General features: G+C 39.4%; 3 protein-coding genes across 3 annotated transcripts; all 3 read right to left on the reverse strand.

Moving 5' to 3' along the window:
- Positions 1 to 348: 348 nt before the first annotated feature.
- LOC117380206 (extracellular calcium-sensing receptor-like) lies at positions 349 to 3,614 on the reverse strand. The gene is made up of 9 exons (XM_033976966.2): positions 3,427 to 3,614; positions 2,990 to 3,284; positions 2,806 to 2,892; positions 2,464 to 2,733; positions 2,195 to 2,401; positions 1,852 to 2,127; positions 1,520 to 1,747; positions 1,324 to 1,447; positions 349 to 1,250 (listed from the first exon to the last, which is right to left on the reverse strand). Exons 1-9 carry the CDS (start codon positions 3,597 to 3,599, stop codon positions 349 to 351), a joined length of 2,562 nt encoding a protein of 853 aa, XP_033832857.2. The 5' UTR covers positions 3,600 to 3,614.
- A 1,100-nt stretch (positions 3,615 to 4,714) lies between these two features.
- LOC117380581 (extracellular calcium-sensing receptor-like) lies at positions 4,715 to 8,310 on the reverse strand. Its single transcript, XM_033977407.1, has 9 exons — positions 8,108 to 8,310; positions 7,584 to 7,878; positions 7,390 to 7,476; positions 7,047 to 7,316; positions 6,750 to 6,947; positions 6,399 to 6,674; positions 6,099 to 6,323; positions 5,892 to 6,015; positions 4,715 to 5,640 (listed from the first exon to the last, which is right to left on the reverse strand). The coding sequence occupies exons 1-9, from the start codon at positions 8,272 to 8,274 to the stop codon at positions 4,715 to 4,717; spliced, it is 2,568 nt and encodes an 855-aa protein (XP_033833298.1). The 5' UTR covers positions 8,275 to 8,310.
- A 355-nt stretch (positions 8,311 to 8,665) lies between these two features.
- LOC117380582 (extracellular calcium-sensing receptor-like) lies at positions 8,666 to 13,268 on the reverse strand. Its single transcript, XM_033977408.2, has 9 exons — positions 13,096 to 13,268; positions 12,713 to 13,007; positions 12,539 to 12,625; positions 11,704 to 11,973; positions 11,416 to 11,613; positions 11,069 to 11,344; positions 10,713 to 10,940; positions 10,519 to 10,642; positions 8,666 to 9,585 (listed from the first exon to the last, which is right to left on the reverse strand). The coding sequence occupies exons 2-9, from the start codon at positions 12,977 to 12,979 to the stop codon at positions 8,666 to 8,668; spliced, it is 2,370 nt and encodes a 789-aa protein (XP_033833299.2). The 5' UTR covers positions 12,980 to 13,007; positions 13,096 to 13,268.
- Positions 13,269 to 14,503: the final 1,235 nt, after the last annotated feature.

A 14,503-nucleotide genomic window follows, 5' to 3' on the forward strand; every position in this document is an offset into this window, starting at 1 on the left:
TTTTTGTTTTTTTCCCAAAGACCATTTTTCTGTCTTGATAAAATAAAATATATTGACCGTTTCTTTTCTGTGTCTAAAAGTGCATTTTAACATGTCCACATCCAAAGTTGAGATAAAATTGTACGGAGAATATTAAATACTTTCAAAAAATACAAAGCACACACGTAGCTTTGCATTATTAATTTATTTCATACTATAGATAAACATATTGCATACTCAGACTTTTGTACAAACATTTCAGCACATAAATATAAAAAAAAAAAAATGGGTTTGGGATGGAAAACAATAAGGAATTACACTATTGTCACATGAAGAATCATCAACATATTAAATGCTATCTCCATTTTCTCAAACCCTGCCCATAACAACCTTCTTTGTGTTTCTCTCTGGTCTAAAAAGAATTATGTAACATTTTGGTCCAAACAGCGCCACCAAGAGGCCAAAACTAGACGCCAGGATGGCAAATACCTCCACTGCATCTGCATATTTACCTGGAGAGTTGACATAAGCAGGGACAAAGGCCACCCACACAGCACAGAACATCAACATACTGAACGTGATGAGTTTGGCCTCATTGAAATTATCAGGGAGATTTCTGGCCAGAAATGCTAACATAAAACTCAACAAAGCCAGTAAACCAATGTAGCCTAGAAGAACAGCAAAACCCACGGAGGATCCTATTACACATTCATAAACTATTTTATCATTGTGATAGTCAGTGTTTTTGTAAGGAGCAGGTGAAGCAGTCACCAGCCAAGTGACGCAGATGACAGCTTGAATGAAGGTCAGAGTAAAAACAGTCCCTCTCTGCTGTAGTGCACCAAACCATTTGAGAATAGCGCCACCTCCTGGTTTCGAGGCCTTGAACACAGCCAGCACCACCATGGTTTTCACCAGAATACAAGAGACACACAGCACAAAGCTGATCCCAAATGCTGCATGTCGCAGCTGACATGTCCACAGTCTGGGACGTCCAATGAACAGCAGTGAGCACAGGAAACACAGTTTGAGAGATAATAAGACTTGAAAACTAAGTTCTGAGTTATTGGCCCTTACTATAGGTGTTTTTCGATTATGAACAAAAACCAGGAGAACTATAGCACAAATGAAAGTCCCTAAGACTGCGACTGTGCTCAGGCAGATCCCCAGAGGCTCATGGTAGGACAGGAACTCTGTTTTCATAGGAACACACTGGTAACGATCAGGAGTGGACCAGAAGTCCTCTGGACATGGGATGCATTCTGTGGAGTCTGTAAAAGAAAATATTCCATATACTTTGAAGTTTTTTTTATCGTTTAGAAATCAGTGAAATCTAATTCATACCTGTCGTGTTGCTGATCTCGCCTTCAGAACATGTTATGCAGTCGAAACAGCACTCAGGTTCTCCTTTCCTTCTTACCCTGCGAGTTCCCAGGGGACACTTTTTGCTGCACACTGACATGGGAGGCTACAGGCATCCATATCATTAACCTCATTATCCAGCTCACAAATCAAAGTTAAGTGCATGTGCAAAACTGACCCTCATGGGTTCAAAATTCCAGAATATTGCATCCTCATTGAGATGGAGCTGTTCCCCTCTCTGGGCTGACTTTTTAACCACACCAACATTTTGAACTTGTATGTTTCCACTCGGAAGCCACAGCCAGTTCATTACATCATATAAAGGTATTGCATCACCATCCTTATCAAAGGACACCTCATCACCAAACGACGTGGTGAAGTTCACATTTTGCAAATAATGTACAAACTGTGAATTATGAGAAGAAACATTTTCAAACCCTTGAATCTTTAAATGAGGTATAAACAAGTACATTGGGAGTACATTGTATTAATGAGACTGTATATTTAGACCTGCCATGGCTCCAGTGCGTGCAGAGTGGCACAGCTGTTCCCAGGGAACGGCCCTCTCCCTGGTTCACAGCGCAGCAGTTGGTCCAGAGCATGAGCCAAAGCATACACAGCCTTATACACATTATACTCTGGTCTGAGGTTGGACACATCCAGGAACTCAGTGTCTATATTCTGCAGATCTTCATGTCCAGTGCACAAAGCTCCTCCAGCTTCTGTCCACTCTGCAGGAGCTGGAGCAAACCTACACTTAAATGTGTGCTCCCAAAACTGGTTAACCTGCAATGAATAGTAAGATTATAGCATTATGTTTAGTCAACAATACAAAGGAAAAGTGACTACTTACAATGTCATTATTACTAGCGCTTTTGTTTGACTGTGTGGACAGTGTTTGTAGTAGGAACTCCTTTAATCCTGGTATTTCCCCTCTCCGGATGGCAATGCCCAGTGTTCCTCGCAAATACGGAATGAAGTGTGGAGTGTGCAACACTGTCGCTGTTGTCCAAGCTTCACTAGCAATCCACTGCAGACCTGTCACATTCTGCCTCACTACCTGGATAGTAATTTTATTGATAAAACATTTTATTGGACTGTGACAACAATTATTACATTTACCTCTTCCATCAGCGGAATCATGTTGCTCTCATGAGCAAATGCAATGACTACTCGAGCTGTAGATTTCTTTATCACATGCACAATTCTCTCAATTTCATATTGGTTATTGTCCAAGGGCAAAACCTTCAGGTACGCTAGACATGCCTCACCCAACGGCAAGACGTCAGACTGGAAAGACTGGGCAGCATGAAGGCCATAGTCATCATCACTGACCAGTAGACCTACCCAGGACCAACCGAAGTGTTTTAAAATCTGAATAATTGCGTGCACCTATAATACAGCCCCTGTTATGAAAAGGTATAATATGCCAAGAGTCTAGAGTTTTGTTTAGATTTTTTCTACCTGGAAAGCATCACTCGGAATTGTCCTAAAGAAAGCAGGATATTTTGTATGGTCACTTAAGCAGGAACATGTGGCAAAGTAACTCACCTAAGACACATCAATTAAAATGTGACATTTGACATTAAAAACAATGCACAACATACATTTATTAATAATTGATCAATTTTTACCAGTAAATACTTACCAAGGGCACTCTGTACAATCCTAAGACATTCGATATAGCAATAGATCGTGTAGAAGAAGAATCACCTACAATACCCAGGACGGGAGGTGCACCCACACATGAATCATTTAATACAAAATGTTTTTTCTGCCCAGCAGCTAAAGACAGGGCTGCACGAAATCCAATACTGAGTTCAACACAGTTATCATACAAACTGTATCCAAGAGTCACGTTCGGGAGCAGATCAGTGTTGCTATTGATTTCCTTCACAGCAAAGGCCATAGTTAGGGCCTGTCTGAAACCTAGAACATCAAAACTAACAAATAACAGTAATAAGTAATAAGAGGAGACAAATCAATACAGTAGATTGATCAGGAACAACAAGTTAAGAGCAAACTCAGCAAGCCCACTGAGTTATAAATAGAAAAAGTGAATATTGTGAATGGATTTGAACTTACCCAAAGCAAACGGGCTGCTGTGGTTGTGATGTGAATGTCAGGTCAGGATAATCAGAGAAAAAGTGGATTTCAAATAGCCCACCCAAAATCACATCGCCATCTTTTTGCATTGTGTTGAGGTGAAACTGTCCTTGTAATTGGCAAGTGGAAAGAGAGCCCAATACAAAAGGCATAGAAAACAATGAGAAGAATATCAAATGTATGTTCCGCATAGCTTTGCATGACTGGACTGATACCACCCATGTTTGCTTGTAAGATCAGATGTATTTATACATAAATTCTGTGTCAAATGCCAGGGGTGTAGCTCAGAACGGGGCAGGGCCTAAAGTACAGCCCAGAAAGAATTCTCAAAATACAGAGAACTGCTAGATGGATGACATGTGACATATGTAGTTTTTTGTTGTTGTTTGACAGTTAATTGAATGTATAAAGTGTCAAATTGCTTTATAGCTAAGACGCCATTGTCTATCTAGTGATCATATTCTGTAGATTGGAAGAAAGTCATTTTGTATCAGTCCTTAGTGGTAAAGAATGAGCTGAACTCATGCTCTGGATCATGAACTGACAAAATGAGTTGCATTGCAAGGTAGCTGAGAAAATCAGATGACATCTTGACTTTGGAGGCAGGATAAGCTCGAGGAAGTAGGCATTGTAAAATAAATATGGGGATTACTGCTTGGTAACTCTTTCAATAATCCTACCCTGTAAAGACAGGAAATGCATGAATTAATTTGTTTGTTTTGTTGTGAAGGTAATGTGATATTGGAAGATATTTATATTTCTAATTACCATTCTATAGAGTATTCATTGTTAACATAACATATTTAGATGGCCATGTTACCTTTTATTGTCTTGAAAACACTATATTCGCCAAAAACAATATACTGAAATCTTTCATTAATTTCACTTTAGTTTTTGTTGCTCAAGTTCCCGCACACCCTGCTCACTGTCACTTCCCTTCATCGAATCAAGATTGTGATGTTGTAATGTACTGTTGTATTCTGTTTTTGTATAACTTTGAAAAACTGAGGTGCGGGAGCATGTGTGGTGCAGGCTTGTGGGCTGAGCCTTGTACAGGCTCGTAGTCCTAACTGTAGGGAGGGTTCGAGTAGTGCCCGGGTGAGATTGCAAGATTATTCAAACCTGCTTGAATGACATGTCAAACCACTCGAGGCATGTTTTCAATGAGAGAACAATGTTATAACATGGTAGAAAGCGAATTAAAGTAGATTTGGATAATACCCCCTACTAAAAAGTTATAATGATAACAATAATAACGATTCAGTGTTCAACGATACTTGGAGGTTTTGCTTAAGGTTTGATTCAAAATGCCTTTCTTTGTGTTTCTCTCTGGTCTAAAAAGAATTATGTAACATTTTGGTCCAAACAGCGCCACCAAGAGGGCAAAACTAGACGCCAGGATGGCAAATACCTCCACTGCATCTGCATATTTACCTGGAGAGTTGACATAAGCAGGGACAAAGGCCACCCACACAGCACAGAACATCAACATACTGAACGTGATGAGTTTGGCCTCATTGAAATTATCAGGGAGATTTCTGGCCAGAAATGCTAACATAAAACTCAACAAAGCTAAAAAATATATGTAGCCAAGTAAAACAATAAACCAGGCTGTTGAACCAACCACACATTCACAAACTATTTTATCAGTGTGATAGTCAGTATTTTTCTGAGGAGCAGGTGAAGCAGTCACCAGCCAAGTGACGCAGATGACAGCTTGAATGAAGGTCAGAGTAAAAACAGTCCCTCTCTGCTGTAGTGCACCAAACCATTTGAGAATAGCGCCACCTCCTGGTTTTGAGGCCTTGAACACAGCCAGCACCACCATGGTTTTCACCAGAATACAAGAGACACACAGCACAAAGCTGATCCCAAATGCTGCATGTCGCAGCTGACATGTCCACAGTCTGGGACGTCCAATGAACAGCAGTGAACACAGGAAACACAGTTTGAGAGACACCAGGAGCAGGAAGCTCATTTCTGAATTATTAGCTCTGACCAGTGGTGTGCTGCGGTGATATGTGAAGATGCCAAACACAACGGCACAAATAAATGCTCCCAGCAGTGAGGCTGTGGTCAGGCAGATCCCCAGAGGCTCATGGTAGGACAGGAACTCTGTTTTCTTAGGAACACACTGGTCACGAGCAGGACTGGACCAGAAGTCCTCTGGACACACGCTGCAGTCCATAGATCCTGTCAAAAAATATGTAAGATGTAATCATCATTAATGCACTGTTATGGTATGTCCTAATGAGGTACTACGGAGTGGAGAAAATGGAATATCTTGTTTGCATGATAGTGTAACTATTTTCTGCGAACAAGATAATTATCTTGTGTGAACAAGGTGATTATTTACTTTTTTAGGAAACACTAGGGGCTCTGGAGGTTTCAGAATGCTTTTCTCATAAGTTGTAAAACTGTTGCCATTGTGAAGAGCGTCTGACCTGAGGTGTTGCTGATGGTGCCCTCAGAACAGAGGATACAGTCAAAGCAGCACACAGGCTGACCTCTTTGTCTGGCCATGCGGCTTCCTGCGGGACAGCTCTCACTGCACACTGACCGAGGAGGCTGTGTACAAATGTGCAGTTAGGAAAGGATGAAACATTGAAAGAATTTGAGAAAATTTTGTTATATCATGTTATAAGTTTTACCTGTTTGTTTTCAAAATTCCAAAATATTTTATTTTCATGAATTCTGAGATCTTCTCCAGCAGATGTCATTTTTACCTCACCAATATTCTGAATATAGATTTGATCATTTGGCAACCAATTCCAGTTCATGATGTCATAGATTGGCAAGACATTACCATTTTCATCAAAAGACACTTGATCACCAAACGAGGTGGAAAAGTTGACTTTTTGTAAATAATGGACCAGCTTCAAACCGAATGAAAAAAAAAAGTCTAATACATTTGTAATTATGCTAATCATACTTAATCATGTTTACCACACCTGCCATGGTTCCAGTGTGTGCAGAGTGGCACAGCTGTTCCCAGAGAAAGGCCCTCTCCCTGGTTCACAGCGCAGCAGTTGGTCCAGAGCATGAGCCAAAGCATACACAGCCTTATACACATTATACTCTGGTCTGAGGTTGGACACATCCAGGAACTCAGTGTCTATGTTCTGCAGATCTTCATGTCCAGTGCACAAAGCTCCTCCAGCTTCTGTCCACTCTGCAGGAGCTGGAGCAAACGTACACTTAAATGTGTGCTCCCAAAATTTATTAACCTGAAATGAATTATTATTATCAGTATTTTTTGGCTCAAATATGGCTCATTGCTGAACAGAAATATTGCACGTTACCATGTTATGTCTGTTAGAATATGCTTCAGGCTTAATGTTTGACAAAAAATCCTTTAGTCCTGGTATTTCTCCTCTGCGGATGGCGATGCCTATTGTTCCAGCAAGATGTGGTATGAGATTGGGAGTTTGCAACACTGTCGCTGTTGACCATGTTTCACTGGCCATCCACTGCAGACCAATTACATTCTGCCTCACTACCTACAAACAATACATTATGAATAACATTATTATGATTCATTCATTTTTTCCTATTTTATTTATTCATAATATACTTATAATATAAACTATTTTACAGACCTCTTCCAAAAGGTTAATCATGTGGATCTCATGTGCAAATGCAATGACAACCCGGGCTGTTGATGTCTTTATTACATGCACAATCCTCCTCAGTTCCTCAGGATCACTGTCCCAGGGCAGAGTTTCAGTGTAAGCCAGACAGCCTCCTCCAAACTGTGGCAAGTCTGACTGAAAAGACTGTGCCACATGCAGCCCATAGTCATCGTCACTGACCAGGAGGCCCACCCACGTCCAGCCAAAATTTTTCAAAATCTGAATCATGCTACGGACCTGATAAGCCATTACAAAGCAATTCATATTATTTGATATATGGATATATGTTAATAAAACAACAAAGACTTACTTGAAAAGCATCAGAGGGGATTGTCCGGAAGAAAGATGGGAACTTTTGACGGTTACTGAGACAAGAGCATGTGGCAAAGTAGCTCACCTGATACATAATTTAGGTACATTTGAAATTCCATTAAGTTTTAACCCAATATAAGACAGTAGTCATATTACAGTGAATTACAAAACTTTGAAATAAAGTAAACTTACAATAGGCATTCTGTATAGACCAAATACATCTGAGATTGCAATGGAAAACGTTGAGTAGTGATCACCAACTATTGCTATAACAGGGGGAGGTGCCGTGCAGTTTTCCTGAAGTACATATTGTCGCTCCTGGCCACCAGCTGCTGCCAGTGCACTGCTCAAACCAACCACCAGAGCCCCACAGTTATCAAACAAACTGTATCCCAAAGTGAGGTTAGGAAGCAAATCAGATCTTCTGTTGATTTCATCTACTGTAAAAGCCATGGTCGAGGCATGCCTGAATCCTAAAGTGTCAAAACTAAGGAGAAAGAAAGAGTTATTTCAATATCTGACAAGCAGTGTATGGCGGTAAATTTGCTATACATTTTTGAGCACAGTTGGTACAAAGGTATACATACATGTTTATCCATAAGGAATATAAATAATAGTAACATGATAGTGAGAATACTCCAAATAACATAATATTAATCATTCAAATAAACAAAAACACATAAGTATACCTTGTTCTGTTTAAAATGTGGACTCACCCGAGGCAGACAGGTGGCTGAGGTTCTGAGGTAAAGGATCTGTTAGGAAACATAGCAGTGTAGTGCACCTCAAACAATCCACCAAGAACCACATCTCCTGCCTGGTGCAAAGTATTGAGAATAAACTCTTTTCTCAGCTGACATGTAAGGAGAGAAGATGTAACCATGTCCAAATACAGAAATGAGCTCAAAATGATGTGTGAAATAAGACAAGACATTTCTATAATTTACTGATAGGCTAATAACATAGCATGCCCTGATGTCATTCAAATAACACTGTTGATGTGTTGCTGCTTATCTATATACTGTATCAGGGTACGTCATGCTTTATCCCATGAGTCCTCTGCATAGTAATTATGCCAAGACTATTATTATTATTTGCTACGACAAGACAGGAAAAAAAAACAAAACAAAAAAAAACAAAACTACAGGAAAAGGGTTGAGCTATAATCAGCACACATGTAGTATTTTAGTATTTTATTTAGCAATAAAATATATGAACCTACTATATAGATAAAGTTGTAAGTGCAGTTTTGTATTATTCTAAACATTTTTTTGTTAGTTATATGCTTTTGTATTACAACGGTTCATTATTGCATTCTTTGTGTTTCTCTCTGGTCTCAGTAATATTATGTAACATTTTGGTCCAAACAGCGCCACCAAGAGGCCAAAACTAGACACCAGGATGGCAAATACCTCCACGGCATCTGCATATTTACCTGGAGAGTTGACATAAGCAGGGACAAAGGCCACCCACACAGCACAGAACATCAACATACTGAACGTGATGAGTTTGGCCTCATTGAAATTATCAGGGAGATTTCTGGCCAGAAATGCTAACATAAAACTCAACAAAGCCAGTAAACCAATGTAGCCTAGAAGAACAGCAAAACCCATAGTTGAGCCAACTACACATTCATAAACTATTTTGTCATTATGATATTTGATGTTTTTATGAGGTGTTGGTGAGGCTGATACAAGCCATGCAACGCAGATGACTGCTTGGACAGATGTAAGAGCAAAAACTGTCCCTCTCTGCTGTAATGCACCGAACCACTTCAAGGTGGCACCACCTCCTGGTTTTGAGGCCTTGAACACAGCCAGCACCACCATGGTTTTCACCAGAATACAAGAGACACACAGCACAAAGCTGATCCCAAATGCTGCATGTCGCAGCTGACATGTCCACAGTCTGGGACGTCCAATGAACAGCAGAGAACACAGGAAACACAGTTTGAGAGACACCAGGAGCAGGAAGCTCATTTCTGAATTATTAGCTCTGACCAGTGGTGTGCTGCGGTGATATGTGAAGATGCCAAACACAGCGGCACAAATAAATGCTCCCAGCAGTGAGGCTGTGGTCAGGCAGATCCCCAGAGGCTCATGGTAGGACAGGAACTCTGTTTTCTTAGGAACACACTGGTCACAAGCAGGACTGGACCAGAAGTCCTCTGGACACACGCTGCAGTCCATGGAGTCTGTCAAAGAAACGTGAATATCATCATGAATCTGCCACACTGTCATGGCAGAGTTCATTATTAATCATTATTGAGATACAAATTTCAACTTTTACTGTTAATACATATTAATGAGGTACCTAAAGTCCCCTAAAACAGACAGTGTCTTCTTTGCATGATAATTTTAGTATCTTGTGTTATTTTGATACTATGGGGAATATTTACTAAGCCAGGTCCTAAATTATGAGAGCTAACTGAAAATTTGCATGTGCTATTTGTCGCCCAGGGCCTCATCAAGAGCCAAAAATCAAAGATGTGTAAAAAAGAAACTGCTGATGCATGCCCATGAGAGACTTGTTGGTAGACCCAGCCTAAACCTTTACCATAGCTTTCTATAGTACTGCTGAGACACTCGACACTTTTGTGGATTATAAGGGTCAGGGCCAAGTGGGTCATTTTAGTGCACCAACCACACCGACACTGCCTTCTAAACAACACAATTATTATGCTATTCAACTTTCTGAGTTAGCAAGTGTATACATTCTTAGTCACAATTTTATCTAACATCACTTTAAATGCACCATTGGTGCAGAAACTGAAACTGTCTATCCTCCGCAGATAATTTACACCTGTCTCTCCAACGTGTTAAATTCCACACATTTTAGCTCTCACCGTCTAGATAAATCAAGCAGCATTCGCAAAACAACTTCATCTGCATTTTCTCGTTTCCCGTTTTACATATTCATTTGATCCCAGGAGCAAAATCTGCTCTGTGTCCGTCTATAAAATGCAAATCTGAACTGCATGGACTTTTTGCCATGTTCAATGCATTTAGCACACCCCTATCTAACGGGTTAATTATTTACTTTTTTAGGAAACTCTAGGGGCTCTGTAGCTTTCAGAATGCTTTTCTCATAAGTTGTAAAACTGTTGCCATTGTGAAGAGCGTCTGACCTGAGGTGTTGCTGATGGTGCCCTCAGAACAGAGGATACAGTCAAAGCAGCACACAGGCTGACCTCTTTGTCTGGCCATGCGGCTTCCTGCAGGACAGCTCTCACTGCACACTGACCGAGGAGGCTGGAACAATATATTTTTAATTTCAGTACATTTACAAATGAACTCCAAAGGTTAAAGAACACCAACACACCTCTGTGAATTGCATGTTCCACATAATCTTATGCTCATAGAGTATAATCCTCTCTTCTTGGAAGGCTGATTTCTTGAATTCACCCACATTTACAACTTTTGTTTGTCCATTTTGGAGCCATTGCCAGTTCATGACGTCATATGTGGGCAGAGCATCCCCATTCTCATCAAACAATACCTCATCTCCAAACTGTGTTGTAAAGTGAACCTTTTCCAGATAATACAAGAGCTGCAAAATAGAAATAATATAATTACAATACATTTAAAATGTCAAATTGATAAAAATATTTGTAGTAATAACTGTGTGGGCAGTTGTTTTGACTATGCAGGGAGAACATAATTTGTGATGGCACACACATGCCATGGCTCCAGTGTGTGCAGAGTGGCACAGCTGTTCCCAGGGAACGGCCCTCTCCCTGGTTCACAGCGCAGCAGTTGGTCCAGAGCATGAGCCAAAGCATACACAGCCTTATACACATTATACTCTGGTCTGAGGTTGGACACATCCAGGAACTCAGTGTCTATGTTCTGCAGATCTTCATGTCCAGTGCACAAAGCTCCTCCAGCTTCTGTCCACTCTGCAGGTGCTGGAGCAAACCTACACTCAAATGTGTGCTCCCAAAACTGGTGAACCTTTAGGCAACAATTATGTATACATATTATTTGAGACCTTACACATTTTATAAAATAATATACATTTTTACCATGTCTTTTTCTTTAGAGTTTTGTTTTGGATTTATGTTTAGAAGAAAGTTTTGGAATCCCGGCATCTCGCCTCGACGGATTGCAATGCCCAACGTTCCAGAGAGATATGGCATGAATTCAGGAGTGTGAAGTCCCTCAACGCATGTCCAAGCTTCACTGGAAATCCACTGCAAACCTCTAACATTCTGCTTAACCACCTGCACAATGCATTTAAGGACAAAGCATTATTTAGCATTATTTATTATTTAGCAGCTACAGAAGAAAACATTAATATTTTTTGGTCTAGCCTCAGTTATGAGTTGAATCATATGCATCTGATGGGCAAACACAATCACGACTTTGGCAGACGAGCTTTTGATCACGTCGACTATTTTACTGTAAATGTCCAGGTCATAACCCCAAGGCAGGATCTCTGTGTAAGCCAGGCATCCTTCACCAGCCTGGGCAAAGTCTGTCTGGAAAGCTCTGGCAACATGGAGGCCATAGTCATCATCGCTGACCAGAAGCCCCACCCATGTCCAGGCAAAATGTTTTAGAATCTGCATCACTGCATGGACCTGAATGAGAAATAAATATATAAAAATGTAAACAGTGCAAAGCATCTTCCAGAAAAATAATAAATAGACACTCTTGGATCTTACTAAAACATGCAATTTTTGACCAACACAAATATCTCTGTGAAACATTTTTATGTTTTTTCAAGCCCAAAGGATTAATTTGGTAGGACAGTTTATTAGACAGGACAGTTGTATCATGTAATGGGGAGAGAGAGGGTAGAGACATGTAGTAAATAGTTGTGGTCGGGAGCCAAACCCTCGATGCTGAGGTGGTATGTGTGCTATGCTTTAAACTACTACAGCATCAGTGAGCACCAGCTAATAAAATTACAGCTGTTCATACAATATGCATTCATTTACATTTTTTAAAATAACCAAGTCATTTAGGCATTTTTTATTCAATTTATTTGGCTATTCTAATATTGTACACTTGTACTGAATGACGATCAATAAAATATAAATTATAATTATAGATGTAGTGTTTTTTCTGTAAATGGATTATACATTTTAATGCCTCTCTTTCAATTCTATGCTCATTCACTCTATGCTCTTGCATCTTAAATACCTGAAAGACATCACTTGGAATAGTCCGAAAAAAGGAAGGAAACATTTGTCGGTCGCTCAAACAAGAGCATGTGGCAAAATAACTTACCTAAAGTGAAAAATACAAATTAAAAAAATGCACACAATCTAACAAATAGTACAATTTTACAATCAATACATAAGTTCTGTGACTTACAATTGGCAGTCGAAATAAACCCAGAACATTTGATATTGCAATAGAAAATGTAGAGAAGGGATCACCCACAATACCAATTACAGGAGGAATCCCTGTGCAGTTTTCCTGTAGCACAAAGCTCTCTGTCTGCACACTGGCCATTGACAGAGCTGCACTGAGGCCAATATCCAGCGTGGCACAGTTATCATACAAACTGTAGCCCAGGGTCAAGTTTGGAAGGAGCTCAGTGCTGTTGTTTATTTCTTCAACAGCAAAAGTCATTGTCATAGCATGTCGGAAGCCTAAAGGGTCAAAGCTGAAAATGGATCAATAAAAGTTAAAAATAATGAAAAATCTTACAATACAGATTTGTTTGTTGTAAAGAAATCAGATGACACTCTTACCCACTGCAGCCCGGTTCTTGTGGCTCTGAAGTGAATATCCACTCAGGGAATAGTGAGCTGTAGTGTACCTCAAAAAGACCCCCCAAAATCACATCTCCTGCTTTGTGTAAGCTGTTAATATCAAACCTCCTCCATAATTTACAAGAAGGGGAGAACTTGGTTGATTCAGATAGATACAGGACAAAGAATAACAGAATGCCAAGTATTTGTAATAACAAATGCATTCTGAGAAGAGGCATGATTTTCATCCTCATCATCCCCCCTCACTGTAAGAGAGAACACGCTTTTATAGGCTCATCTTCAGATACGTTTTGATCATATTAAGTTACCACCCACCAGGGCATTGGCAGCACCAAAAGGACAAATAAAGTGTTCCATTATATTTATAACTTAAGTAACTTTAAATGAATAAAATGCAACAGCAGTGATTGAAAAACATTTTATTGGAGAAGTAATCATCCTCCAGGAGGAGTATCATTCTGGGTTAAATTTCCTAAACAATCAAGGTTATAAGAATCTAGCAGTATTTTTAGAAAATAAAAGAAAATAATGATTTTCAGCTAAATTATGCAGACAACCACAAGGTAAGTTTACAGATATTTATGTTAATTCATTTGACAAATAATAACATCATTACATAGTCATATATACACTCATATAGTTTTATTTGCATTCAATGATAATTTAAGATTTTTGAGGGAGTTTTGGATTTCATTAAAATTTTGCTGCAGTTTTAAAATCATCTGATCAGCAGAGTGAGCACTGGCATACAATACAGCATTATCTACATGGGAATGTATGAGGCTTTCTCTTAAATTGAAAACAATTAAAAACTATAGTAAAATAGTAGCAGGCCCAAACTTTGCCTTGGGGGACTCCTTTGCTTAAAGTTTAAGATTTTGATTTAATCCCATTGGCTACTTCTCCCTGGGTTCTGTTTATAAGATCATTTTGGAAAGAATTACATGTAGCATTGTCAAATCCAGTCTGCTTCAGGCGCTGCAGGAGGATTTTATAATCTACTGAATGAGAAGCTTTAGCTTTGCTACACAATCTTGTTTGTGTTGTTCAGGGGCTGGGATAATGTCATTTAAAATGTTTGTGGTTGCAGTGAGAGTATTATGCCCTTTTCTGAAACTCAATTGAAAAGACATCAAAATAGAGCATTTATTGAAGTAAAAAGTTTTGCAAGAAAGGTAATTTAGGTATAGATAATATTTATATTTTTAGTAGTCCAAACCTTTATGTAAAGGAAAAACATGTGCGGTTTTCCATAATGCTAGTACATCTACCATTTTAACTGATACATTAAAAATATGTAATACTCTATTAATAATATATTACAAGCCCCACAATACTTAATTCAAAGTATTGTGGGGCTTGTAATAGACGTTTTGGATCAAGAAAG

This window comes from Periophthalmus magnuspinnatus, chromosome 13 (genome assembly GCF_009829125.3).
Source record: "Periophthalmus magnuspinnatus isolate fPerMag1 chromosome 13, fPerMag1.2.pri, whole genome shotgun sequence".
Taxonomy (NCBI): Eukaryota; Metazoa; Chordata; class Actinopteri; order Gobiiformes; family Gobiidae; genus Periophthalmus; species Periophthalmus magnuspinnatus.

Excerpts from the sequence above, each read along its gene's own strand:
- LOC117380206 (XM_033976966.2), bottom strand. The coding sequence starts at position 3,599 with ATGCCTTTTGTATTGGGCTCTCTTTCCACTTGCCAATTACAAGGACAG. Across the intron at positions 3,285-3,426 it reads CAGCAGCCCGTTTGCTTTGG|TTTTGATGTTCTAGGTTTCA; the intron begins GTAAGTTCAAAT and ends GTTATTTGTTAG. Across the intron at positions 1,251-1,323 it reads CGAGATCAGCAACACGACAG|ACTCCACAGAATGCATCCCA; the intron begins GTATGAATTAGA and ends TTTCTTTTACAG.
- LOC117380581 (XM_033977407.1), bottom strand. The coding sequence starts at position 8,274 with ATGGTTACATCTTCTCTCCTTACATGTCAGCTGAGAAAAGAGTTTATT. Across the intron at positions 7,879-8,107 it reads CAGCCACCTGTCTGCCTCGG|TTTTGACACTTTAGGATTCA; the intron begins GTGAGTCCACAT and ends CTTTCTCCTTAG. Across the intron at positions 5,641-5,891 it reads CACCATCAGCAACACCTCAG|GATCTATGGACTGCAGCGTG; the intron begins GTCAGACGCTCT and ends ATTTTTTGACAG.
- LOC117380582 (XM_033977408.2), bottom strand. The coding sequence starts at position 12,979 with ATGACAATGACTTTTGCTGTTGAAGAAATAAACAACAGCACTGAGCTC. Across the intron at positions 12,626-12,712 it reads GTTTATTTCGACTGCCAATT|GTAAGTTATTTTGCCACATG; the intron begins GTAAGTCACAGA and ends TTTTCACTTTAG. Across the intron at positions 11,974-12,538 it reads TTCCAAGTGATGTCTTTCAG|GTCCATGCAGTGATGCAGAT; the intron begins GTATTTAAGATG and ends TTTCTCATTCAG.